General features: G+C 40.7%; 3 protein-coding genes and 1 long non-coding RNA gene across 5 annotated transcripts in view; 1 reads left to right on the top strand and 3 right to left on the bottom strand.

The window, feature by feature from the left end:
- The window catches only part of rev3l (REV3 like, DNA directed polymerase zeta catalytic subunit), a 64,074-nt gene extending 54,698 nt beyond the window's left edge, over nucleotides 1-9,376 (top strand). The window contains exons 25-32 of the mRNA XM_088402807.1: nucleotides 456-662; nucleotides 741-850; nucleotides 4,420-4,534; nucleotides 4,638-4,775; nucleotides 5,048-5,238; nucleotides 6,330-6,576; nucleotides 8,346-8,561; nucleotides 8,627-9,376. Of these exons, the coding sequence (XP_088258933.1) occupies nucleotides 456-662; nucleotides 741-850; nucleotides 4,420-4,534; nucleotides 4,638-4,775; nucleotides 5,048-5,238; nucleotides 6,330-6,576; nucleotides 8,346-8,561; nucleotides 8,627-8,767 (1,365 nt within the window). The 3' untranslated portion in view covers nucleotides 8,768-9,376. The remainder of the gene's footprint in view (nucleotides 1-455; nucleotides 663-740; nucleotides 851-4,419; nucleotides 4,535-4,637; nucleotides 4,776-5,047; nucleotides 5,239-6,329; nucleotides 6,577-8,345; nucleotides 8,562-8,626) is intronic.
- LOC148407478 (uncharacterized) lies at nucleotides 53-4,795 on the bottom strand. Its single transcript, XR_015863757.1, has 2 exons — nucleotides 3,191-4,795; nucleotides 53-538 (listed from the first exon to the last, which is right to left on the bottom strand). It is a non-coding gene; the product is annotated as an uncharacterized LOC148407478 (long non-coding RNA).
- Nucleotides 9,299-19,775, bottom strand: slc60a2b (solute carrier family 60 member 2b). Of its 2 annotated transcripts, XM_088402809.1 has the most exons (5): nucleotides 19,210-19,359; nucleotides 18,309-18,419; nucleotides 17,432-17,600; nucleotides 16,787-16,903; nucleotides 9,299-13,094 (listed from the first exon to the last, which is right to left on the bottom strand). In XM_088402809.1, exons 2-5 carry the CDS (start codon nucleotides 18,333-18,335, stop codon nucleotides 11,797-11,799), a joined length of 1,611 nt encoding a protein of 536 aa, XP_088258935.1. In that variant the 5' UTR covers nucleotides 18,336-18,419; nucleotides 19,210-19,359; the 3' UTR covers nucleotides 9,299-11,796. The 2 variants fall into 2 exon arrangements, with proteins under 2 accessions (XP_088258935.1, XP_088258934.1); XM_088402808.1 differs by lacking the exon at nucleotides 18,309-18,419 and having other exon boundaries at nucleotides 19,210-19,775.
- Nucleotides 19,776-20,220: 445 nt separating this feature from the next.
- The window catches only part of slc16a10 (solute carrier family 16 member 10), a 62,241-nt gene continuing 57,521 nt past the window's right edge, over nucleotides 20,221-24,940 (bottom strand). Inside the window, exon 6 of the mRNA XM_088403753.1 lies at nucleotides 20,221-24,940. This exon is cut by the window's right edge and continues 981 nt beyond it. The gene's annotated coding sequence lies outside the window, so the exon portion shown is untranslated.

Genomic DNA, 24,940 nt, shown 5'->3' with positions numbered 1-24,940 from the left:
TTCAGCGCTTTTAGACAAATCCATGTTCAACTGTCAAAAATATAAAGCAATAAAACTTCAAATTGTTTTATTGTTGCAACACTAGTTTCAGTATATGCACATTGCCTCGTACTTGTCTAATTTGACCCCCTGAATAACCACAACAGTATGTTATTCGATATACGGTGAAGAAATGCGTCTAAAAGTACCGTAATTTTAATGACACACAGCATGTGCTATAATTGGACAGCCATGATCTGTGGAACCACTAAAGTCAGGAGTAAACTTATAATTGTGTTTTCGTAAAGTTCACCCAAATTGAAGTCAAAATGGGTACTGTGAGAAATACAGTAATTATCAAAACACATTACAATGGCGAATGTGAAATACATGACCATGGCAACTGATATCACAACAGAAATGCTACAATGTCAAACGCAGGGCCACTTCCTCTAATCTGGTGTTGGTCTGTGCAGTCCTCAGTGCGGAAAGGAGTCCTCCCCAGCATGCTCGAGGAAATCCTCAACACGCGCATTATGGTGAAGCAGTCAATGAAAACCTACAAGCAGGAAAAAGCGCTGATGAAACTGCTGGATGCCCGTCAGCTCGGACTCAAGCTTATCGCCAACGTCACTTTCGGCTACGCTGCAGCCAACTACTCTGGACGTATGCCCAGCGTGGAGGTGAGCTGCTGAAGACTTCACAACGTCTCAAGAAGTTGCTACTCATGACTAAAATTTAATATTTTCACATGTGTTTAGGTGGGTGACAGCATTGTCCACAAAGCCCGGGAAACCTTGGAGAGAGCCATCAAGCTGGTCAATGACACAAAAAAATGGGGCGCGCGTGTTGTGTATGGAGACACTGATAGGTACTATAGTTACTTAACTGCAAGAATATAATAAAATAGGGGATTTTAAAGGTTTTGGAGTCAGGGACCCCTTTTAGAAAGGAAATTTTCCCAGGACAAATGTTTGCAGAAACAAAACAAAAACAAAAAAAATACACCAAACATAAGTGCCCTTTTTATTCAGAAACATATTCAATTTAACAACACACATATTTGTTACTTTTCAGCTATACTGAAGTTTAGGAATCAAAATTGCAAATTGCACACCTCCTTAACAGATCAAGTCAATTTCCCTCAGAAAGGTTCCTACCAATTTTTTAGTCAAAAACAGCATTATAAAAAAAAATACCGCTTTAGCTTTGCTGGCTTCATAACCTTGTTATCAAGTAACTGAAGACACAAAACGCATTTTGACCATTTAAAAATTATTACATTTTTAAAAGAATATTAGACTGCTGGTTGAATCGATTGCTTTATTAAAGATCATGAATACTTTCACAATTTAATATTAAACACACACACACACAAATATATATATATATATATATATATATATATATATATATATATATATATATATATTTATATATATATATATATATATATATATATATATATATATATATATATTGGATGAATAACCCTTCTGTCCTTCCTAGATGACAGACAGCGAGCAGCAAATGAGTGTAAATCTTGTTGTGTCAGTAGTACAACTCTTACTCATTTATATTGTAAAACTGTAAAGAAAAGAAAATATGCCAAACATAACTCAGTTAAGTCCCATATGCAAAAACGATGTCTTACTAAATGTATACAAATTGTGTAGATTAAATCAGTGGTCCCCAACCCCCGGTTGGTCGATCAACTGGTACCAGGCCGCGTGGGCTGCACCCGAAATAATGTTTTGGAGATGATTTAGTTTAATGGTACGCGCACACCGAACGAGAACGAGACAAAAAATAACGGAGCGTTTTGTATTGTAGTCAATGGAGTTGGCGTGACTGGCCGCGAATGCACGTCGGGCGACGCGAATGGCCGCGCGCGGTCACAAGAAGCGAAATTTTGCCTTTCGCGTTTTTTTTTTTTTTTTTTACTTTTTCCGCGTTTCGCATCGCGACACCCAGTCAACTTCGGGAACATTCAACGGCTCACGCAGGGGGCAGGAATGAATCATGGCGGCCGCTTTGCGGTCACCGGGAGCGATCCAACACGGCCAGCTGAGCTTTCAATACAAAACAGAGCCAAGCAAGAGCACTCACCTGACTTGTAGAAAGGCGTAAGCGAGAATTTGGGACAACTGGTATGTGCAGCGTTTGCTTCATTTAACAGCTGTTGTTAACGATAGCGCAGCATTGTCAGCACAATATTCAGCAGCCAGCACACACCCCGGTCCACAATATAAATATAAGGCGTTCACCGGTCCGTGGTGATCAAAAGGTTGGGGACCACTGGATTAAATCAATCATATAACTGAATTACAAATGATATTCCATTCAATACAAAACGTTAATTAGATGCAAATGAGTTTTTATCAATGGAAAAACCTATGCATATGATGACATATACCAAAGGGAAATACAGTGAACCCGTGGGTAACGGCGTCCCTGCCTTACGTTTTTTTTTCACGTTACGATGTGGAATACTAAGTTTTTTCGTCCCCTCTTTACGGCATTTTTCCGCTTGACGGCATCAATAACTGTCATGACCTGTGCGGTTGGCTGTGTTTATTTTGTTTTGCCTCTGTCTTCAGGAGTTTTTAGTTAATTGCTCTTATCATTCTCGTCAAACTGCCCGCGATGCAACGCGTCAGTCACTAAGATGCCGGTCTGCTATTGTTCGGCGTCATGAACAATAGTCTTTAGCAGCTAAAGACTTGATCTTGTGTGAGTGCTTATAATATCTTATTTATTGTGCGTTTTAGTGCTTATTCCCACTTTAATTCTTTAGCTATTGGTCTTAAGAATACAAGTGATGTCAAAGGTAGAAGTAAGAAGATGATTAGTATGGAAACGAAGCTGAAAATACAAAGAAGGCTAGGCTAGGCTACACTCGCTAAGGATTATGGCCGTAAGTACCTCAAGTCAACATCACTCAAAGGTAAATGAAGTTTAATTGTTCCTTTATACGTATTATACATTTTTTTTTAATTTGGGATGTTATTTAATTGTATACATGTACAGTGGGCTGATTTACGAGATTAATCATTTCCGCGGTTGGCGTTGTAATGTGAATTGGCATGGCGGGCAATCCAAACCTGTTAATTCGCTAATGCATGTAAAACCCCAGGTAAAATATCAAAATTGGATATACGGTACACATTAAAACATCATAAATGAAAAAATATAGAAAAGATTTATTCACCTTTTATGTGACGAGCTTGTTATAGCCATATTCCCCAGTGAGGGTAGGTAGCCTAGTCTAGCCTAGGCTAGGCTACCTTCTTCATATTTCTTGATCAGCTCCAGCTTCATTTCCATATTAATTATCTTCTTACTTCTTTCTTTAACATCACTTGCAATCTTGGGACCCATGGCTCACCCATTCAACTTTGAATTAAGCTGTAAAATGCTCAATAAATAGTTATTTTAAGCAGTCCGTAGCATGCCACCATTTTGACAGTGACGCCGACCAATAGCAGACCAGTATCTTGGGAGTTGTGACGCAGCCCAACAGTAGACCAGCATCTGAGTGACACGTTGCAGCACAGGCAGATTCATGTGACCAGAAAATAAGAGCAATTACCTAAAAACGCCTGAAGATGGACACAACACAATTACAGCCAACCACTAGGGTCATGACAGTTGTTTTTGTTGTAAAGCGGGACGTCGTAAGCTGACAAAAAAACGTAAGGCAGGGATGTCGGGGGTCCACTGTATATTATATGAAAAAAAGCACAATTTTGAATATGCATATACAATTTGGAAGCTTCTACCTGGGCTTTTACACGCAATAGCTAATTACCATACATTACTATTGCCCACCATACAACGTTTTCGCCTTATGATCCCAACCTCGGAACAAATACATTTCGTATGGCGGGGGTCACCTGTACCTGGCACAAATGAAAATGCTAACGATACAAGGCAACACTATAAAACATGCTGAAGATAAAAACTAACATTATTTTGCATATCTAGTCACAAGCTGGACCAACAAAACTAAAGCCCGTACTTCTCAACAGCAAAATGCACCATCAACAGACTAAGCCAAACAAGGCACACATTTGTACCTGGTAAAAGATAAACTAAATCAGTTTCAAAACACCCGAATTATTTCACGGATCCCACTTTTAGAACCACTGCAATAAAGTTCCATAGTTTGCATGTTTTTGTTCTGTCTTGCCTTAAAACAACGACTGCTAGCAAATCAGAAAAATGTGCATTTTAAATGTCATTCTTCTCATTTACAGACAAATGTTTGACATTTGTGTACTGATCAAAATTTTATTTGTACCTCACCTGTTTGGATGCTTTAGAATTTTTTGCATTTGTGTGTAGATTTTTGATGCAGAAAGGTTTGCTAACCTAACCTACCTTTAGACAGAGACGGAAGAGACGATGTAAAATAACAAAATGCTTTCTGTTGTGCAGCTTGTTCGTGTTGCTGAAAGGCGCCACCAAAGAGCAGGCCTTTAGGATCGGCAATGAGATGGCAGAGGCGGTGACTGCAACCAACCCAAAGCCGGTCAAGCTCAAATTTGAGAAGGTAATTGAAAGCAAAAGCTAACAAAACAAGCTTTATTCATCCCTCCCCCATGTACACGGAGATAAATCATTGACCCGTGTGTGCACGTAATCGTCCGTCTCAGGTGTACTTGCCCTGCGTGCTCCAGACAAAGAAGCGCTATGTGGGTTACATGTATGAGAGCCTTGACCAAAAGGAGCCAGTGTTTGATGCCAAAGGAATTGAAACCGTGAGACGCGATGGTTGCCCTGCTGTTTCCAAGGTAACAGGCAAAGCACCCCCTTTCCTCTCCTTTCCATTCCTTTCCCCCTCCCCTCCCCTCCCCTCCCCGTCGATCAACCCTTGATTTAAAAGTGTAGAGACAGGTTTTTTTTGCCTGCTAAATTTCACAATACAGTACAATATAGTACGGAGCAAATATGCATATATGAACAGGAAACACACCTGTCACACATGCATGCATAACGTATATGCAAATACATGTTCAATTCTTCATTGAAATGATCATCTTAATGTTTTGTGTGGCCTGATCAGATTCTGGAGCGATCTATCAAGCTGCTCTTTGAGACGCGGGACATCAGCCAGGTCAAACAGTTTGTTCAGCAGCAGTGTGTGAAGGTTCTGGATGGCCGGGCCAGCATGCAGGACCTAACCTTCGCAAAAGAATACAGAGGCAGTGCCTCATACCGGCCTGGTGCCTGCGTCCCTGCGCTGGAGCTCACCAGGTGTGTGCCTTATACATCTGTGTGTGTCGGTTGAAAAGAATCAAAGACACAGTTGAATAGGATAGAATTGAAGAAAAGAATCACATACACAATAGGTATGGGCCACCGCCTGGTTGTAATGCATCATATTTACGTTCTTCCAATCCATCTCTATTTATAAAAGCTGAGTTTTATTTCCTTTGGTTTTTTGTTTTTTTTGTGCGGTGTCATGCAGGCAAGCAACAATAGCTAGGAGGTCGACGCATTGAGTGTTCCTGTATTACACAGTCGATGAATGTGCAGTGCACAAACTGAGAAAGTACAGAAAGGCAACTTGGCTGATTTGACCATTCTTATTTCATCACATTCAATATTTTTCTGGTTAAACTCATATTGCTGGGCAATATTTGAATTTGCATCTATTTCTTTTTATTTGAAGTACATGCACACATAAAATGTGTGTGTGTGTGTGTGTGTGTGTGTGTATATATATATATATATATATATATATATATATATATATATATATATATATATATATATATATATATATATATATATATATATAATAAAATACAAATAAAACAACCCCGTTCCTCAGTACTTCGTTGTAGTTTTTTCACTAAATAATTATTTACTCAGAAATATTTGGAGGACTTCGATTAAGTCAAACATGTCGAACTTGATCCTTGTGCATGTGTTAGAAAAAGGGAAAAAAACCGCTGTCTCGTGCTGCTTCGCTGGATCCTCTTGTTGCTCATTGTCTGGCTGCAAATTTACAGTAGTCACGTCTGTTGCCTGGCAACGCAGCTTGTAACGGCTTCTTAGGCACACGCAAGATTGGATTGACACCGCACAATTTGGATCCAACGGCGAATGCACAGTTTGCAATGTACTGTATAATGAATGATTGTCTACTTCAATGCTATATCACTAATTCTGTATTTTGAATTCAGGCTTGCATTAACACGTCTGATCTGTGTGCACGCTAATTGCATAAGATTTCCATTGATGTTTTGAGCAAGACGGATTCTCCTCTTTGAGAAGAGTAGTGCATCAAGACATGTATGAAATGTCACACGGTTGGTCATTCCTCGGTCCATGTCGCGCAGACGTATGATGGCGTACGACCGTCGCCTGGAGCCTCGCGTGGGAGAGCGCGTGCCCTACGTGATTGTGTACGGAATGCCCGGCGTCCCCCTCATCCAGCTGGTCCGTCGCCCTCTGGAAGTCCTGCAGGACTCCGGCCTCCGCCTCAACGCCACCTATTACATCACCAAGCAGATCCTGCCTCCGCTGGGCCGGATGTTCCAGCTGATTGGCGTCGATGTGTTCAGCTGGTACCAGGAACTTCCCAAGGTGAAACAGCTTGAAGAAAGGGAGTATATTGGGAAGGGATTATATTAAGTGCTGCTTTATGGCAATTACCTCGTATGCCATTCTATAAATGAGCAGACACGTCCTCTGCTGGTGGATCTTGATAGCTGTATGCCCACACACACTCAATAATACTAACCATGAACTATTGCCCAGTATACATTTTCAGATTTCAGATTCAACCTTTTCTTCTATATCGAGCAGACTGCAAGAAATTTAGCGTGCCAATGTACACATAAACAAGAGTCACTTGTTAGAGGCTCATGGGGACACCTAGCAGCCAACAATAACAGCACAAGTCTCAAAGTAAATGAATGTCTAATCCCGCGATTCTCTTCCAAACGAACATACAAGTGACAATCTCACACAAATACAACAGATAACATGAAAGACTTACTTTTTGGTCATGAATTCCGCACTTACATCGAATATAGAGACACTGTATACAGTGGGCCCCCGTGTTATGAGATGAATCCGTTCCGTGGTTGGGCTCATAAGACGAATTCACTGTATGGCGGGCAATCCAAACCTATGTTCAATAAGTAATGCGTTTAGAACCCCAGGTAAAAACATCAAAATTGTATATATATATATTAAAAATTGTTACCAAATAGTGCTAAAAAAGTGCTACGTATATATAATGTGCATGTATACAGATCAGAAAACATCATAAATAAAAAATAGAGATAGGATTTATTTACCTTTGAGTGGTAATGCCCATATTCCCTAGTAAGGGTTGCCGAGGCTAGGCTAGCTTCGTATTTCTTGAATATTTCCAGCTTCGTTTCCATATAAATCATATTCTTACTTCTCTCTTTATCATCACTAGCGATCTTGGGACCCATGGCTAACCCTTTCCAGTTTGAATTAAGCAGTAAAATGCCATTTTGAAACAAGTGAGGCCGACCAATAGCGGACTAGCATCTCCGTGAGGAGACGCCGACCAATAGCAGACCAGCATTGTAGTGACACGTTTCTTGGATGCATTGGGGGCAACAGAAAATAAGTGGAATTATTACGCCTGCACATGGAGATAAAACAACACAAATACAGCCAAGCCCCTAGGGTCATGACAGTTGTTTTTGTTGCAAAACCGGGAAAATACCATAAAGAGGGGATGAAAAAACTCAGTATTCCACATCGCAACGTGAAAAAGACGTAATCCAGGGATGCTGTAACACAGGGATCCACTCTATCTCTCAGTATACATATACATTATGTGGATAGAGTTCATGCCACCGAATCTTTTGATGGGTTCAAAGTAAAAATATATTTATCTTATATTATGACGCCTTCAAGGTCAACCCAAGTTGATAATAAAGTCATTATAGTGAAGAACCTCCGGACACCCAGGGGTTAAGCAATAAATTGTTCATCTTTTTCCTACTTTGTGCCAAGGAACTACCATGAAACAGTTTTCTGTAGTTGTAGGGCAGGCAGTTATAAATTAGACCTGGCATCAATCATTTCTGTCATGTAAAGCATGATAATGCTTTACATGACAGAAAAATACACAGACTGACTGACGATTACGTTTTCGTCTGACTTGAAAAATGACGGAGCGACGATGACGCAAAAGGGCTCCGACTAATGTCGGACCAGCAAAAAAATGTAAGTCCCCACCTCCGTTGATTCCCACGCCTGGCATTTTGCGGCACAACACGATACCAAGTCAACCATTTGATGCTTGGCTGAGACAAGTTAGAGTGATGTGTAGTGGCAACTTCCTGAAAAAGTCACTTCCTGTCCAGATCCAGAAGGCCTCCTGTTCATCAGGCTTGGGCGGGGATGACGCGGCCAGGAAAGGCACCATCTCGCAGTATTTCACCACGCTCCACTGTCCCGTGTGCGATGAGCTCACCCAGCTGGGCGTATGTTCACGGTGTCGCGCTTGGCCCCAGCGCGTCGCCGTCACCCTCCAGCAGGACATCAGGCAGCGGGAGCGCGAACAGGAGCAGCTCCTCAAGGTCAATTTTTCTCACGCATACTCGCTAAGGCGTGGCGCTTACCCTTGTCTTGTTTGGTGTCGCAGATCTGCAAAAACTGCAGCGGCTGCTCGGAGCGCCAAGTGCCGTGCGTGTCGCTGGACTGTCCCGTCCTCTACAAGCTGAGTCGAGTGAGCAGGCAGCTCTCCAAGGCGCCCTACCTCCGACAGCTGCTCCAAGACTTGTGATGGATGCTGCCTGTCACGGCTTATTTGGCGCGCTGTCACCTGCGCCCGCTTTGAAATGTTTCAACGGTGCTTCGCCTGAACCCTGTCGGGTTGTCATTGTGTCTCGTCAACTACTAATTGTATTTGTTATACAAGTATGGTCTGCTTTGAGCATCCCTCATAAAGCATATTCACGAGGAATCCACGCTCATCTCAGTCATTGAGTCTTGTGAGCGCTGGCGCAGCTTCACATCATTGCAAACTACATTCATATTGGACTTTGGACTACAGTTTAATGTAAATAAACCTTGTGATATTCATCATTACATTCTTACCAAATCAGCATAAAGCCAATTACATCCCCACTCTGAATGCTGCTTTTATTTGATACATTCTGTTGAGGGATGCTACCTTGATTGTATTCATGCACATTTAGTGTGATTTTTTTTTTAAACCTGGGATGTTGCAATACTGTGTTTTGATAATTTATGTGTGCGTTTCAAACTGTGCTTTCATTGAACCGTGTTAAGGTTTGACTTGTTTGTAAAACTGTTGGAAAAAAAAACTTTTTCTTTTAATGGATATTGCTGTGAGTTGGAATTGATATAATAAAAAGTTGCTGTATTCAAATGCTTTTCTAACAAAGGGTTGGATCACAGTGTGATGATACACTTAACTACACATGACACAGACAAAAACATTTCACCAAACGTGCAAAACAATCACATTTTTACAGTTATCAGCACATTTTGCATCATGTTGGATGCATCTTAGTAGCTTGCAGTAAGATGACAATGGATTTGATGAACATCAATTTACTCAACTGTCCATGTGCAAGGCACAGATTTTCCATCAGCCAATGTTTAAAAGTCTTCTGAGCAACACTGCCTGGCCCAAAAATTACAATTTAGTTGTAATGTTGTATACTGTTTAGTGCCATATTCAAATGTTTTTATTTCAGTTCGGTATTTGTAAGACTTAGATCTATGAAAGAATACCAGCAGGGGCTCAAGCTCTTAATTCTTTTCTTGGTGTGTGTGTGTGTGTGTGTGCAACTCTACACACACACACACACACACACACACACACACATTAATATTATATATATATATATATATATATATATATATATATATATATATATATATATATAATATAATTAGATATTTCTGTGCAGTGTGTGCAATGTTCACTAAATTAATCTATCAATTAAACAATGAGAGAAAGCTGTTAGAGTACGTTGCAGTTGGTAGACGATTAAAAAAATAAATATAAAAAAAAATACAATAAAAATACAATAAAACTTTCAAATACCATCTGTTTGTATGTATGTATATATATATATATATATATATATATATATATATATATATACATATACACTGTATATATATATATATATATATATATATACATATACACTGTATATATATATATATATATATATATATATATATATATATATACATATACACTGTATATATATATACAGTGGGCCCCCGGGTTACGAACTTAATCCGTTCAGCGGCTACGCTCGTATCTCGAATTGCTCGTATAGCGGGCAATCCAAACCCATGTTAATTCGTGAATGCGTGCAACGCGCGCCGAAGCCTTAGGTAAAAACGACACACTGTATACATATATTAAAATAGAGCGACATAATCTGCTGTACACTTGCATTACATAATAAATACAATGGATAAATAGCTTTTACCTTTGAAACGACGAGACTTGAGCTGGGTGTAAGCAGAGGGGTGGCAGAGTCCAACGCTCAAAGTTAACACGGCGATAGATATGCTATTGGTCTTACAGTGTTAGAGTAACTCTTTCAGTCAGGGTGCAAATCACGCAGATACTAAAACATCATCCTCTTATTTCTTTCTTTACCGCTGCTAGTAATTTTAGAAGCTATGTCTAACAGATAAAGTTTGCAAAGTCTTCACAACATTCCGTTTTTCACAAATTTTCTCTCCTACCTTCCATCCTGTCCCATCAAGCTAGATAAAGGCGTTCGGCCAATAGCATATCGGCATTTCTGTGATTGACGTGTGACGCCGGCCAATAGCATCTCCGTGAGTGAGACCGGGTGACCTTAATCGACCAATAGCATATTCGCATCTCCGTGACTGACTGATAATTATTCGCACTTTTTTTTAAACGGTTGGAATGTATTGACAATTAATTTAAAAAAAAAACACACATTTAAACCAATGACAATTCTTTGTCCTGCAATCGGCACATTTAATTTCATGTCAGCTGTTTTTCCCTTTAGCTGTACAAACACTACACTTAAATGGTAATATATTTAGACACCGTGAGTGAGACAGTCAGTGTGACGTTGTAAGACCAATAGCGTTCACGTTACTGGCACAAGTATCTACTGATGATTGATGATGTCGCTACTGTTGATTTTATTGACACAATTAAACGAGAACATTTCTACATACTCAATGGCCGGCATGTCGAATTGCTCGTAAGGCGAGAGGTTTGTTCGTAAGCGGAGGACAAAAATCTCCCTGATCCACGCTCGTAAGGCGAATTGTTCGTAAATCAGGGTGCTCGTAAGCCGGGGGCCGACTGTATATATATATATATATATATATATATATATATATATATATATATATATATATACACACACACACACACACACACACACACACACAACATTTTTTCTGGACTATAAGGCGCACTGGACTATAAGCCGCAGGTCATAACATCAGATAATCAGATATTTGTGCAAACAGATGGTATTTGAAAGTTTTATTTCAAACACACGAGGGCCGGGCGATAATAGTGATGTATTGCAATACAAAATTCATTTTGCTAATGATTTAGTTTTAATCTTTGGAAATTGGATTGACTGCCATTAACAGCTAAAGAAGTCAAAGATCCAGGAGGGAAATTGAAATGAAAGGCAAACAATTTAGAAGCAATGTTTCCGGCCAGGCAGTGAACTCTTCCTGTGCAAGTCAACGTTTCAGTCATGGGGCAAAGGATCGGACAAATCATGGCTCACATCTGGAGTTGAGAAATTTGAAAGTGAGGTTTCAGTCTCTCTTCACTCTGTCAGGGAAAAGCATCAGTTTGCGTTTGGGCGAGTCTCCCACCAGGGAGACCGTGTCGGATGAAGAGGAACCCTTTGCAGGTTCGGTCAGCTGCACGCCGGAGGGAGCCAAACCACTGTCCCCGTCGGTATCCAAGGGAGAAGCCTTATTGGGTGAACCGACAGGACTTGCCGCGTCGTCCATTTCTATGACTTCAAAGTCGGCATCGTTCCACTGATCTGCTTCGTTCTCCTCGTCCTCCTCCTCAATCTCCCCAGAATCCAGCAGCGCCCGTCGATACTCGCTGTCGTCAGCATCAGGTCGGCCCCTCCTGTGACGTTTCCTGACCGGGCCGATGGATACGGAGGCCAGCTTGTACATGACCGGGAAAAGGATCGCGGTGAAGGTAGCGGTGATAAGCGACAGGTACATCAGCAGCGGGTGTCCGTGGATCTTCCCGAGCAGGAAGCCCACGAGGGCGGGAAACACCATCTCGCCCAGGGCGGCGCCCACCACGAACACGGCTGCCGAGCGGCCCGTCACGGTGGTGTACTGCTCCAGCCAAGAAATTCCGCTTGGGAACGTGGCGGACATGGAAGCCCCGTACAAACCGGTGCAAATCCACAGCATGGTTTTGTCTTTGCTAAAGAGGCAGAGGAAGAGAGAGGACAGGGTTGTGCCCACCAAGCTCAGCAGTATCATGGTGCCCGGGTACAGGCAAGAGGCGAAGAAGATGGCCAGCCCCCGACAGGTGGCAAAGGTGGCCCAGAACAAAGAATTCAGCCCGGCCGCTTGGGACTGATTCATTTGAGCGTAATCCTTGGCGAAGGTGAAGATGAAGGAGCCGTAGGCCACCTCGGCGCCTACGTAGGCGAAGAAAAAGAAAAAGAGCAGGACCACAAGCGCCGTGTGGTGCCTGGCCACGAGGGGCTTCGCTGAGGACGTCCTGGCTCTGCCGCGCGACTTGGCGCCACCGTCAGAGAGGAGGAAGAACGGACAGGAGGTGAAGAGGATGAACAGGCCGATCACGATGTAGGCCCACATGGATTTGAGGTTGCCGCCGGCGCTGTGGACAAACTGCACGATGGCGTGATCGTCGTTTGCGATGGGCCAGCTGGGTACGGGGGACGTGGCGTTGCTGGAGAGCATTTGTGCGCCGTCAACGCTATTGCCGTTGTGTCCGAACAGCAGTTTGGCTATGATTGGTGACACAAAGGCGCCGGCTGCAAAACTGAAGTGGAGAGCCTGCATGTGAGGTCCAGCCTGCTCACCCCATGTATTCAGTATGAGGACGTTTCCGCCTGCCAGACAGGAATGCAAAAGTCTTCAAATTACTCATTCCCTGTGTATTTCATCAAAAAGTGCTGATTGTCTCAACTAGTTGTTGGATGGGTCGCCCGTTTGAATAAATAAACGCCTCATAAACAGAGGTGGGCGCCGTCTGTCAGTCCATTGCCGAAGGACGCCCTTTTGCAGATGGACCGACGAATAGCGGGAATGCTTAAAAAAAATGAAAAGACGAATTAAAAATGTCGGAATTGTAATTTTGATTAGTCATTGTATTCATCAGGATAGACAGTGAGTCAGATGTCCGTCAGCCTGTCACGCCGCTTTTTGCTTACTGAAATATAATTCAACTGACTTTGATGTTTATCTGCTATATTGCTGCATCTTTACAGTTCAAACTGCAATCAACCTGCAGTCAATGTGACAATCGCCACTTTATAGCCCCACCAAGCATTGGAGGAATATGTTCAGTTGAGTTAATAAACTGCGTTGGTTCAATTCATTCACAGCTGACTTTACTGGAGATTTCTTTGTAGTTGCCCCCTGTTTTAGTCCTGGTTTAATTCCTTGCTGATAAGAGCATTCTGGGGTGCATTTCAAATAACCAATGAATGCTGACTAAATTTGCATCTTTTCTCTAATTGGCTCTTGGCCAGGAAATGCAAGATAGAAGTTTTTTAATTGAAGAATTAAAGATCCCCAAAATACTTTTGTTTCACTTGTAGTGTGTGTGACAGGTGAAACTTAAACAAATGTTGTAGTTGTAGGGCCGGCAGTTATAAATGAAATTATAAATAAATTATCATAAGTTAATAATTTATGATTATACATGATAAAATTATATATGAAAACCGGCATCTACCATTTCCATGCTTTATCATGTAAAGCATGATAATGGCATCCAGTGGACGTGATTGTTAATTGCACTCTCGTTCCCTTTATTAAACATGATGATGGATTATAGCCTCAGGTTAAACCCCTTAGCTGGCTTTGTTCTCATGCGACACTTATATTACTGTGTTATGTTTCAATTGCAGTGTAACTGTAGAACCACAGACATGGTGTTAAGTGTTAATAATAAAACAGAAAAATGTATTCGTGTGAGTGCAGACAGAGGTAGAGCAGCGCCTGACGAATGATCGACCAGGGGAAAAAAAAAGTCAAATGTCACCCTCTAGTGGTGGCAAAAGGTTGGGAAAATACACCAATGGCCTGGTGGACGGACGATATCACTTTCATCTGGCTTGAAAAAAACGACGGAGCCAGGAAGACAGAAAGGGCGCGCGGCTCTGACAAATGTCGAACTAGCAAAAAGACTGTAAATTGCCCACCTCTACTCATAAACTCAACAAGACAAGTTAAGTTGTGTAAGGATAATGAATGACATGAAATGATTCACAATGAACTCGAATGGGCTGAATATGTTGATGTTGGAAACATTAGAATCTGTAAAATCTGAAGTGGAAACTGGAGGTTAATACGTGGGTACGGGCCATCCGGAACATATTCACAGTGCTACATTTTGTCATGTTCCAGCCTCATGCCAAGATGTGTTACACTGAAGGTTGCAGAACACTGCTTTTGTGGCCACAATCGGTAAATAATGATGACACACATCGGTATGTCATCACTATTTACTGAATCTAAAATTGTGTATCCAAAGATTCTGTTGCTCTTTACCAGTGAACAATCTGGTTCAAGAAATGATCTAACCCTTTCACTCCGTTGCCACAATGTGTCGCGGCGCTTTTGAAAAAATGGCAGTGGGTATGGGAATAGTAGGAATAATATAAAATGGCATCCCAGCGGTGACATACATTACATACCTATCTACATATTCTCGTGGCATTTAGCAACTTTTCCATACACAAGTGAGTGTTGGGCCCACTGGCAACAAGGTAGGTTGTGTTGTACAATTTCTCATCCATTAACCATCTAGTACTGCAGAAACATATTGAAAATATGTGGTAAATTAAACTCATTACTATGTATTGTAGGTGTTTGGTGATCATTTTAACTAATCTGGCACGTTTTTTGTATAAGTATGTTGGTCTACGGCAAGGGTTCTGAAACAATTTGGAGTCAGGGACCCCTTTTATAACAAATTTTCAAGGACCCCCCTTGCAAGTGTTTGCAGAAAGAAAAAATGATAATTTAAGAATAATTTAAGCCAAACATAAGTGCCCTTTTTATTCAGCAACAAATTCAATTTGACAAGCATTTTTGTTTTCAGCTGTACTGAAGTTTATAAAATAAAAATTGCACGCCTCCTTAAAACAAACTGGGTCAATTTCCTCCAAAAGATTGCTGCCAATTGTTTCGTCAAAAACAGCATTATAAATGAAATGCAACGTTAGCTTTGATGGCTCCATCGCCTCGTTAGCAAGCAATTGTAGACACAAAACGCATTGACAAATTTCCAAATTATTACATTTTAAAAAACATATTAAAACTGGTTGAATTCATGAATACTTTTAATTTAATGTAAAATAAAATGAAATTAAAAAAAAAAAAATATATATATATATATATATATATATATATTTTTTTTTTTTTTTGGATGAATAACCCAATGTTCTGATACAATGGCTATCTATCGAAGTCAGGGGTCGGCAATCTGCGGCTCCGGAGCCGCATATGACTCTTTCATCCCTATGTTGCGGCTTTCCATGGTTTGGGAAAATCAATAATGCTTGGTTCAGATCGACTACGTGGCTGTCGTAACAAGCGACGCATTTGAATTGCGGTCAATGCTGTTTGCATGTTTGGGTGATAAGGCGACATCTATTGCACGTGTTTGGTGTGACGGGACACAAAACATGATGTGAGTGAAAGGAAAACAGGAAACAGAAATAAAGTGCAGCCTTCCACATTAAGAGCAAACATCAGCTGTACATGAAACTCTGGTGGCGTGTTCAACTGGAAGGAGTTAGATCTATTGTTATAATTTATCAAGTGAAGTGATACCTCAACATACGGTGGCTTCTGTACAGTTTTTTTCCTTCATATTACAAAATGTACTTAGCATATAATAGACAAACAAAACAAAATTTGAAATCTCAAAATTACCATTTGAATTGAGATTCTCCTGCTCGTTCACATGGCTGCCCTGTGATGAGGAGTAGCCGTCGGATATTAGTGCACTTCCCGGGAGAAGACATAGAGGAGTCTATAATTACTACTGATGACTTGAACACTGTGCAGAAGACCGAGATATGACTACACTACACTCTTAATATCATAAAGCTTTCTTTTTCTGCTGTTTGAAACATGGCCTCACTCGAAAGGTCATGTATAATAACATTTAATGTGGTGTTTTTGAAGTGCTTGGAATGATTTAAATGTAAAACGCGATTCATAAGATGACAAAAATCATAATACGAAAGCCATTCAGGAGCGAATTGATTTACGAAAATATTAAATTTTGAAAATCGGGTGTTTCAAAACCGATACGGTATATATTGGAAACTGGGCGTCGTACTGTGTCACTTTGTATCGCAATGTGTGTATACAAATATTTTTTTAACATTTTCATTTCAGATTTAATGTGTTTGTGGCTCCCAAGTCTTGTCCATGGAAACCGAGTCAGAATGGCTCTTTGCATGTTAAAGGTTGCCGACCCCTGATCTAGGTAGACAGAAAGCGTGCTATCAATGCACGGCCGGAGGTGGCGCCAAAAAACAAAGACCACTATTTGTTGACATACCTGTGTCCAGAATCCCCATAGAGATGCCGATGCTTGACATAAAGCCGGTGAGGAGTAGAGCATGTTTGCAGAAAGGGATAGCACACATTCCGCATGAAGTCATCAGCATAGAAAAACCTGACGGGCCAGATTATCCAAAAGAACATCATGTGCTTCATGCTTCAGGAAAAATGATACAGCGTTCTCTCTTTTGCAGTTGATGGGGACTAGAAAACCCCCACGGTAAATGAACTCTGTCAAGTAGGATTAACCTCCCCCCAAAAAAAGCGTAAAGAGGGCCAAAAAAACGTTGCGGTCCATGTCGTAAGGTGAAAAAAACATGAGACCCCTCCCCCACATGTACGTCACTGCAGAACTCTTATCACAATACAAGCGCACTGCTTGAAAAGAGTCATGAAGAGTTGTTGCCAAATCACCCATATATAAGGCTTGGACCGCTTCAAACTCCATGTTAGGACTGACCTTATGAGTGTTATTGCAGAACACGGGGTAGGTGCTGCAGTACACTCATGGCCTTTTTTTTTTTTTTTTTTTTGGGGGGGGGGTAAAAAACTGAAGGCACAAAAAGTAAACCACGAAGTGGCGAGTGAACACTGTACAGTATATGTGTGACAAGTGATAAGAGAGCAATGGAGTAGGACTTACCTAGCAGCAGATTGGGATTAATGCAGTCAAAAAGGACACCTCCCAAAAGTGACCCTGCAATGTAGCCTGCAGATCGGCCGATGAAAATGTAGGAGATATTGCTGATGTCTTTCTTCACATTCAAAGCCAGGTCCTCAAAGGTGGGTCCAATAACCGAGATACCCATTCCCTAAAAATGCAAGATATTGGTCATAACATTTGATGTGGAATTGAGTGAGGTGTTTTTCTTGCTTCAATACTCAATTTTGTAGCTGCCCACTTAGAAGTGCAGTTTGACAAAACATTGTTTGCTTTTACTCTCTATCCTGTACTCTGTTCAATTTCAGTTATATACAGGACCCAAATTGTTGGTACCACAGTGGGGTAAAAAACAAAAACAAAAAAAAAAACACAGAGATCGCAGAAATATCATGAATTGTGGAAATGAGTCTGTCTAAATGAACCAAAAGCATAACACATTGCATTTGCACACTTCGACTTATCAGAATATAAAGTTGTTCATTTCCGCATTCTTTCCTAAGTGAATAATGGAGAGACTGAGCTTTGTGATATTTTCAGAGGGTGAAGAGGGCATAAAATAGATTCTTTCAATTCGTGGCCCATTCCCTCCAGTTATTTTTTTTTACAGCTCCTGACTCTCACAAAAAAAGGGAAATTGTCATATTAGAGAGAAATAAAGGCTGTCTGAGAGTATCGTATTTACCGTATAAGTCGAGGGTTTTTTTTCCTACTCATTTTCAAACCCCGTTGCCGGGGTTGACTTATGTCCACATAACTCAAAACCAGACCATTTTTTTCCCACCTATCTGTGTTTGATTAACATACATTTGAATGTGAAATAAGTCATATCATGTCATTTACAAGGCTTAAAATATACCTCTAAATTGTTATAGCATGCATCCATTTTAACGTGTTTGCACTTTCATAAGCGCTGCCTTATTGTCTCTTTGTTGTCATCAACAGTTTTTCTGGTGGGCTTTGACAGATTCTGAAAAGGAAAAGAAAAGAAGGCTTGTCTTATCTCCTTCAGCCCTTGGACATGTGCTTGAATAAGCCAGCATGGATAAAGCAGGTGGGGAGAGACAGTGAAGTGCAACCTTCCACGCTCTGATCTCAAAATGCACACACAAATAAAATAAAAGCCTGATTTTCATGTTAATTTGAGCCTTTTTTTTAATGCAATATAACTTTTATCGGTGTCAAGATATTTCAGTACTTTTTGAGTTTTACTTTCGTTAGAGGAAAAATCACCAACAAGTTTGCATTCTCCAAAGCCGATGTCCCGTTTTCATCATTTCCTTTTGATTGTTTGCACTTGCTTAACTAACACTCCTTGTTAAAACCCTTCTCAAAAGTTTGACCTCACTATTTGTTTTACTTTTGCAAACAGGAAGATCAAGATTTGCCAGCACGCTTAGTTAATGCTAGTACTTTTATGTTCAATTAGGTGTTAATTTTGCATTGAATATAGCGGTGCCTTGCGTTTAAATTGTTCGGTCAAGAATCAAATAAAGCTATCGCAAGTGCGTGTGTAATAAACACAGTGTCGGTTATTTATTTTTATTTTTTTAGAATTTGATTAGGTGCCTCTACTTGCACTAATCCTAATGACAATGCAATGCAGTATATGGCGGGGGGTCCTGAGGATACCCCCTTCTGGTGGAGTACCCGCCCCTGCTAACTCAAACAACTGCGATGGCTGTTTGATGTAAACAAAAGCCGAAATGTTCATCTAAATTTCAAAAACTTCATTTGTGACGACGCCAATGTCTTCTTACCAAGCCGAGAAAGGATGCGCATAGAGTGAGGCTAACCATCCAGCGTCCGCAAGACGTGTACCCGCCGCCTCTGACCACTTTCACCCGGTCGTCGCATCCCGGATTCGTCTTCCTCTTGGTCGCCTTGAGGGCACTCTTCAAGCCGCCTCTCTCTGCGTCCTTCCTCTTGTCAAACAAGGTGTCCTCTTCCTGCTCGTCGTCCATGCTAGCGAAGCGAACGTGCTTCTTCTTCACCGCGGCGGCGGCGGTAGGAGAGGACCCGGCTGACATCAGCTCTCTTGCGTGACGGGGACAAATATTACAACTTGAAGGCCATGTAAATGAACCCGAGCCTAGCTAAGTCGCCCTTCGATCCATAGGTAAACCTTCTTCGACGAGGCGAAGGCTCCCGGCTCGTCCGTCATCATGTCAACAGTGGGGCGGGTCAGAGGTGACAGATAAGAGCACTGCACCGCCCTGCGTTACGGATGAATCGTATCCAAAGACCCAAAGACCGCTTATTAAAAGACAAACCCGTAACTCGGATGATGGCGCGCTGCCCTCGCGATTTGAGTCTTGCGTCAGGGAGACGGAACGAGAGGTTCTGATTAACGTTCACAATTATTAGAATAAATTCGCCAAAGAAATACCGTGAACAGCCGCGCCACGTGCTAATGACATTTCGCATCATGTATAATTTATCAGAGTAGGACCTCTTGCAAATTTGCTCCCATTTATTTGCTTGATTGTAATTTATGCGAGTCTTTGAAGGCTACTTAGTGACCTCTAGTGTTTGGAAGAGAGATAACAAGCGTTAAAGAAAAATAAAGTAAGGTCATTAATTAGTACATCCGTCTGTCCGTCCGTCCGTCCATCATCTTTCATTTTTACCTGTGTGATGTTTATTCGATGGAATAGGGACAACATCCTGGGTCAATTTGACCGAAACTCTTTTGCGTATGTAATCCTGTTAACAAATCCTGTGAATACTTTCCCCCCCTCAGAAGCAGCAATACTACTTCTCGATCATTTTGTGGTTTTGCTTATTTATTGTTTTGAAGCACTGTTACAAAAATATATTCACATAAATGCATACAAATGCCAAGTTTTTGTTTAAACGTACGGCATTAAACACACTCACTTGCCACCAAGTTGCCCATAGCCATCTAACCTGTTTATCTGCATTATAGGGAAAGAAGCAACTGAACAAACGTAGGTGGATCAATAAGGATAGTCAGAGAAAACTCTCTTTTTTTTTTTTTAAACTGTGATATTCCAGTTCTCATACAATATATTTCATTGTGACATCCTGCAGCAGATAAAATAACAAATACAATGGTACTGGGAATTTGGAAACATCAAACAATAAAATGTCAACTGTGACCATTTGGTGTCAAGTTCGACTTCATAAAAGGGACGGAAGTAGCTGGTTTTGTACAAAACCTCGATCTGTACTCGCAGCAAGAATGAAATGCACACATACATGCACTGAGAGGACAATTTAAAATAAAAAGAGAAACAATACATACACAATAAAATACTATAAGATCATGAGCAATACTTTCAAACACGGAGCAGAAAGAAAAAATGTCTCATAAAAACAAAAACGTGTGACATGAAAACATTGCATTTTATGAGGCACTTGTAAGCAATTACTACACATACAATCAAAATATATACATTTTGCCCTCATTCACTTTAGGCTGAACAGATTCTTTGTCAAAATTTTGTAAAAAAAAAATGATAATGCTAATTAAAATAGAATGGCAAAGCAATGGCAGAAAGGCACATAATAGCGCTTCAGCTATGTCTATTGCGCTACAAAGCACGATGTCCTGCACACTTTGGAAATGACTGACCTGAATAGATCCAACCACAATAATAAAGTATGCTAGAATAATGTTTAGAATATGTAAACCCTACAGATGCAAAAGGTTCATACAATTTGTTAATTAAATTCCAAGACTGACTCAGCATGTTATACAGACACTAAAACATGGAAAAGTGCCTCTGACGTATGGATGGACATGTCAACATGTGCAGCACTACATTTTCCACATCTGAGGTAATGTGTGTCACAGTTCCTTGAAGCAAAAAATACAATACACAATAAAATCATCATGATTGTTTCATTGGTGTTTCATGTGATCATCCGGACTGAAAAAGTCACTAAAGCGCATATGGTCAATAAGCAAATGCCAATAAATTACTGCAGGACATTTTGCTCAAAGTGAGAATAAATAAAACACGAATCCAACTGACAATTAGTCAACTGCCTTTTTGAGCTAATGATTCATTTAACCTGAACTTTGCATCACTAAGGATCATATTCTCAAATTCAAATCTAGTCCTTTTTGAAGTCCCTGCAAACTATTAATTGACATGTATTCTCCCAAATAACTTCTGACATCCACATGCATGATCCATGAATGATGGTTGACTTGTGTGCTTCATTGACCACCAGTTGTTCGGAAATGAACCCCATTTTACCCAGGATACTGTTGATGCAGAATGTTCTCTAGATCATGTGTCCCCAAACTATTGCTCATCATTATTCATTTCAATACAAAACATTAATTAGATGCAAGTGAATTCTTATCAATGCAAAACGTTTGTATATGCTAACACATGCCGAAGGGAAATACCTGGCACAAACGAAAATGCTACTGAGCTAAACGCATACAAGGCAGCACTGGATGACATGCTAACATTAGCTAGCATGATAGACACAGTTACAAGTTTTTGGATCAACAAACAAACTAATTTTGGGCATATTATAATAAATGACAACATTCTTACAAAGAAAGTACAGACACTCATGGGCCAGATTTCACAGAGAGACCGATGACAGTGACTGCTCTCAACAGAAGACGCACAATCCTTCCTCACAACAAAATGTAATATCAAACGCCGCCAGATGTATGCCAAAAAACAAAGATAAAGCCAAACAAAACACACATGTATAAACTAAATCAGTTCCAAAACTTCATCATTTGGGGTGCGGCCCGGTACCAGTTGATCGACGGACCGGTACCGGTCCGCAGTGCGGCGGTTGGGGACCTCTGCTATAGAACATACGTCTTCGTTCTGTTTCTGGCAACAGATTGGCTTCGCATTGACATGGTAGACTGGCAAAGCTACCCATATTCAAGTCACCAAGACATTTTTACAATAAATGTAAGTTGATATAATTAACAGGAGACTTGAACAGTGCTTGCTTCTCATTTGGGGGTTTTCGATTAAATAATAAATAAATAACTTTTAAGGCCTCAATTTTAATGCTGGCTTCCTCTATATTTAAAACACACACTCCTTGCTGTTAGGTAAGCGTCAACGTTTTGTGATTATTTACATTCTTTAGGAAGTTTGATCATCCTCTTCTTAGTCCACGCCCCACTTGATCTAAAAATGCAACTGGTCTACCACATTCATTTTTTCTTGATTTGTTTTAGTTTCTTGGTGGAGTAGTGTTACACGTAGCATCCACTTCAATCTGTTGAGCCTGAAAGGGGGCTCCTTCACCTGTGCTGCTTTATGAAGGTTTCTGATTTTCCACAATTTGGGGTTTGGAGTTTTTCTTTCCCTTTATAGAAGCTTTGATCAGGGGATGCTGTTGTGTACTGATGATGAAAAGAAGTCTCTGTTCGACTTCTTTTTTGCAAAAAAGTCTCAATATGACTTCCTTTCACCTGTAAAGCCCTTTGAGACTTCGGTGATTCAGGGCTATACAAATAAACTTGATTTGATTTAGTGGTTAAAATGTCCGCCTCAAAGTTCAAGCACCTGAGTTCAAATCCACCTCCGGCCTTCCTATGTGGAGTTTGCATGTTCTCCCATGCACCCGGCCACCAGCAAGCCTGCGGCCCTTGTGAGGATAAGCGGCTCTAGAAAATGAATGGATGAATGTTTTAGTTTCTTAAGGACAGAAAGCTACAATTTCAAATAACTACCCGTGTGTTTTTTCCCCCTAAAAATGTAAAAAATCAAATGAATATCGTCTGTGACTGCTTCTTCCATACAGTAACTTTTTTTTTTTTTTTGCCAGGGATTCTCCACCTTTGATACCAATGGTTAAATGCTGACAATCACAAAAGCAATCACACAAGCCCCTCTTTAGGCAATCTCATACATTTTTGTTCAAGTCTCTCTGCATGGCCATGTGGTTTGGAAATACTGATATCAATTGGCTTGCAATGCTAATAACACCTGTAAGTCATGTTGGCGATTGGTCGGACTGGCAAGCCTAGCTCACGCCATTGTTAACATACTGTATAAGACTGCAGTTAACCATGTAACCAGTTACAGTTAATCATTTGTGAGTCATTTTCTTCCACATCATTCATAGTATTTGAACCAATGTTGAATTTCAACACATTGTCACCATCTGAGTGAAATTTCAGCTCCCTCGCGTCTTATTTCAATGCTTTGCCTTTGATGTAAAATGCCTTTGATGCAAAGATCAAAGGACTGGACAACATAAAGCAAAAAAGGTTAAAAAGCCATTAGGACCTGTGCTTAGGTCAACACACATGCATCCAAATTGCAAAATTACAAAACAATTGCAAAATTATAGAGCTGCTCCAAAGATAGTGTGTAGCTGGCTTTAAGGTTTGTAAATAACAAGAACAAAGTCGAGGAAAGGGAGAATCTACCTGTGCTCGCCTGTAACACACATGGGAGAATGTGGCCCTTAGTCAATGATTTGTCAACCCTAACCCTAACCCACACATCATCTGTTTATTTTCCTGCCAGCTATTTGGGTAAAGGGTTCATTTATGAGGTCATTTACTTGTTGCTAACAACTTGGACCTTGTTACCAGAGGTGGGCAAATTACATATTTTTTGCTGTTCCCACATTCATCTGTTGTCAGTGCCCCGCCCACTTACGTCGTCATTGTCATTCCGCCATTTTTCTTTCCCGCTGAAAATTGTAATCATCGGTCCTCCCCCGCAACTTCGGTCGCACCCCTGTGGCCGCCAATTTGTGTCAACCCCCCCCAAACATTTTATCACTTAACTCTAAACATTACTTTTCATTTTTGTTCGGGAAGATTGTGTACAGCAGCCAACCTTTTTGAAAGTGAGAGCTAAAACGAAGGGCTACCAGTTTATGTGAGGACACTGTTCATGTTAATGATTTCTTACAATAATTAGGGACAAACTGTAGTAAATATGTAAATCGAGTGTATTATGTAATGTAAATGTAATTTATGTGTAATTGTTTGTAAAACTCCTAGAAAATCACAATGTTCTATCACGTGTAAGCTATTGCAGACCTGGAGAGCTACTCATTGGATCCTTGGGGACTAACTGGTGCTCGCGGGCACCACGTTGGTGACCTCTGGTGTACAGTATGCATTTTGGTTCATGAAACCAGGACTAGGAAAAGTAGCAACAACAAAGAAATCAGTCAGCTGTGTTAATATATATATATATATTCTCCACTGCTTTAAAGTGACTAATGTTAGTTAGTTAATTGACTTATTTTTCAGTAAGCAAAAAGGGGGATGGCGGACTGACGGACATCTGACATGATGTCTATCCCAATGATTACAACGACGGATGAAAATTGCACTGCCATTTACCGGCAAAACAGGTGCCCGTCAGTGCTGACGGAGTGCCCATCTTTTGATAGATACCATCTTGAGTTCCTTATGATTAGCAAAACACTCATTCGTGTTGTGTTACATTCCCCGCAGTTGAAATGTGAAAGGATGGAATGTGCGGGCGAAGAACACATTGCAGCAACGTG

Source organism: Hippichthys cyanospilos, chromosome 20 (genome assembly GCF_059441005.1).
Source record: "Hippichthys cyanospilos isolate Australia breed blue-spotted pipefish chromosome 20, RoL_Hcya_1.0, whole genome shotgun sequence".
Taxonomy (NCBI): Eukaryota; Metazoa; Chordata; class Actinopteri; order Syngnathiformes; family Syngnathidae; genus Hippichthys; species Hippichthys cyanospilos.
Note: the sequence above shows the minus strand (reverse complement) of the source record. Positions and strands in the feature narration are given on the sequence as shown.

What these genes read in the sequence shown, in the direction of transcription:
- slc60a2b (XM_088402808.1), bottom strand. Translation starts at nt 19,479, where the DNA reads ATGTCAGCCGGGTCCTCTCCTACCGCCGCCGCCGCGGTGAAGAAGAAG. An exon ending in TAATCCCAATCTGCTGCTAG is followed by an intron (nt 16,904 to 17,431) that starts GTAAGTCCTACT and finishes CTGGCCCGTCAG; the next exon opens with GTTTTTCTATGCTGATGACT. An exon ending in TATGGGGATTCTGGACACAG is followed by an intron (nt 13,095 to 16,786) that starts GTATGTCAACAA and finishes CCTGTCTGGCAG; the next exon opens with GCGGAAACGTCCTCATACTG.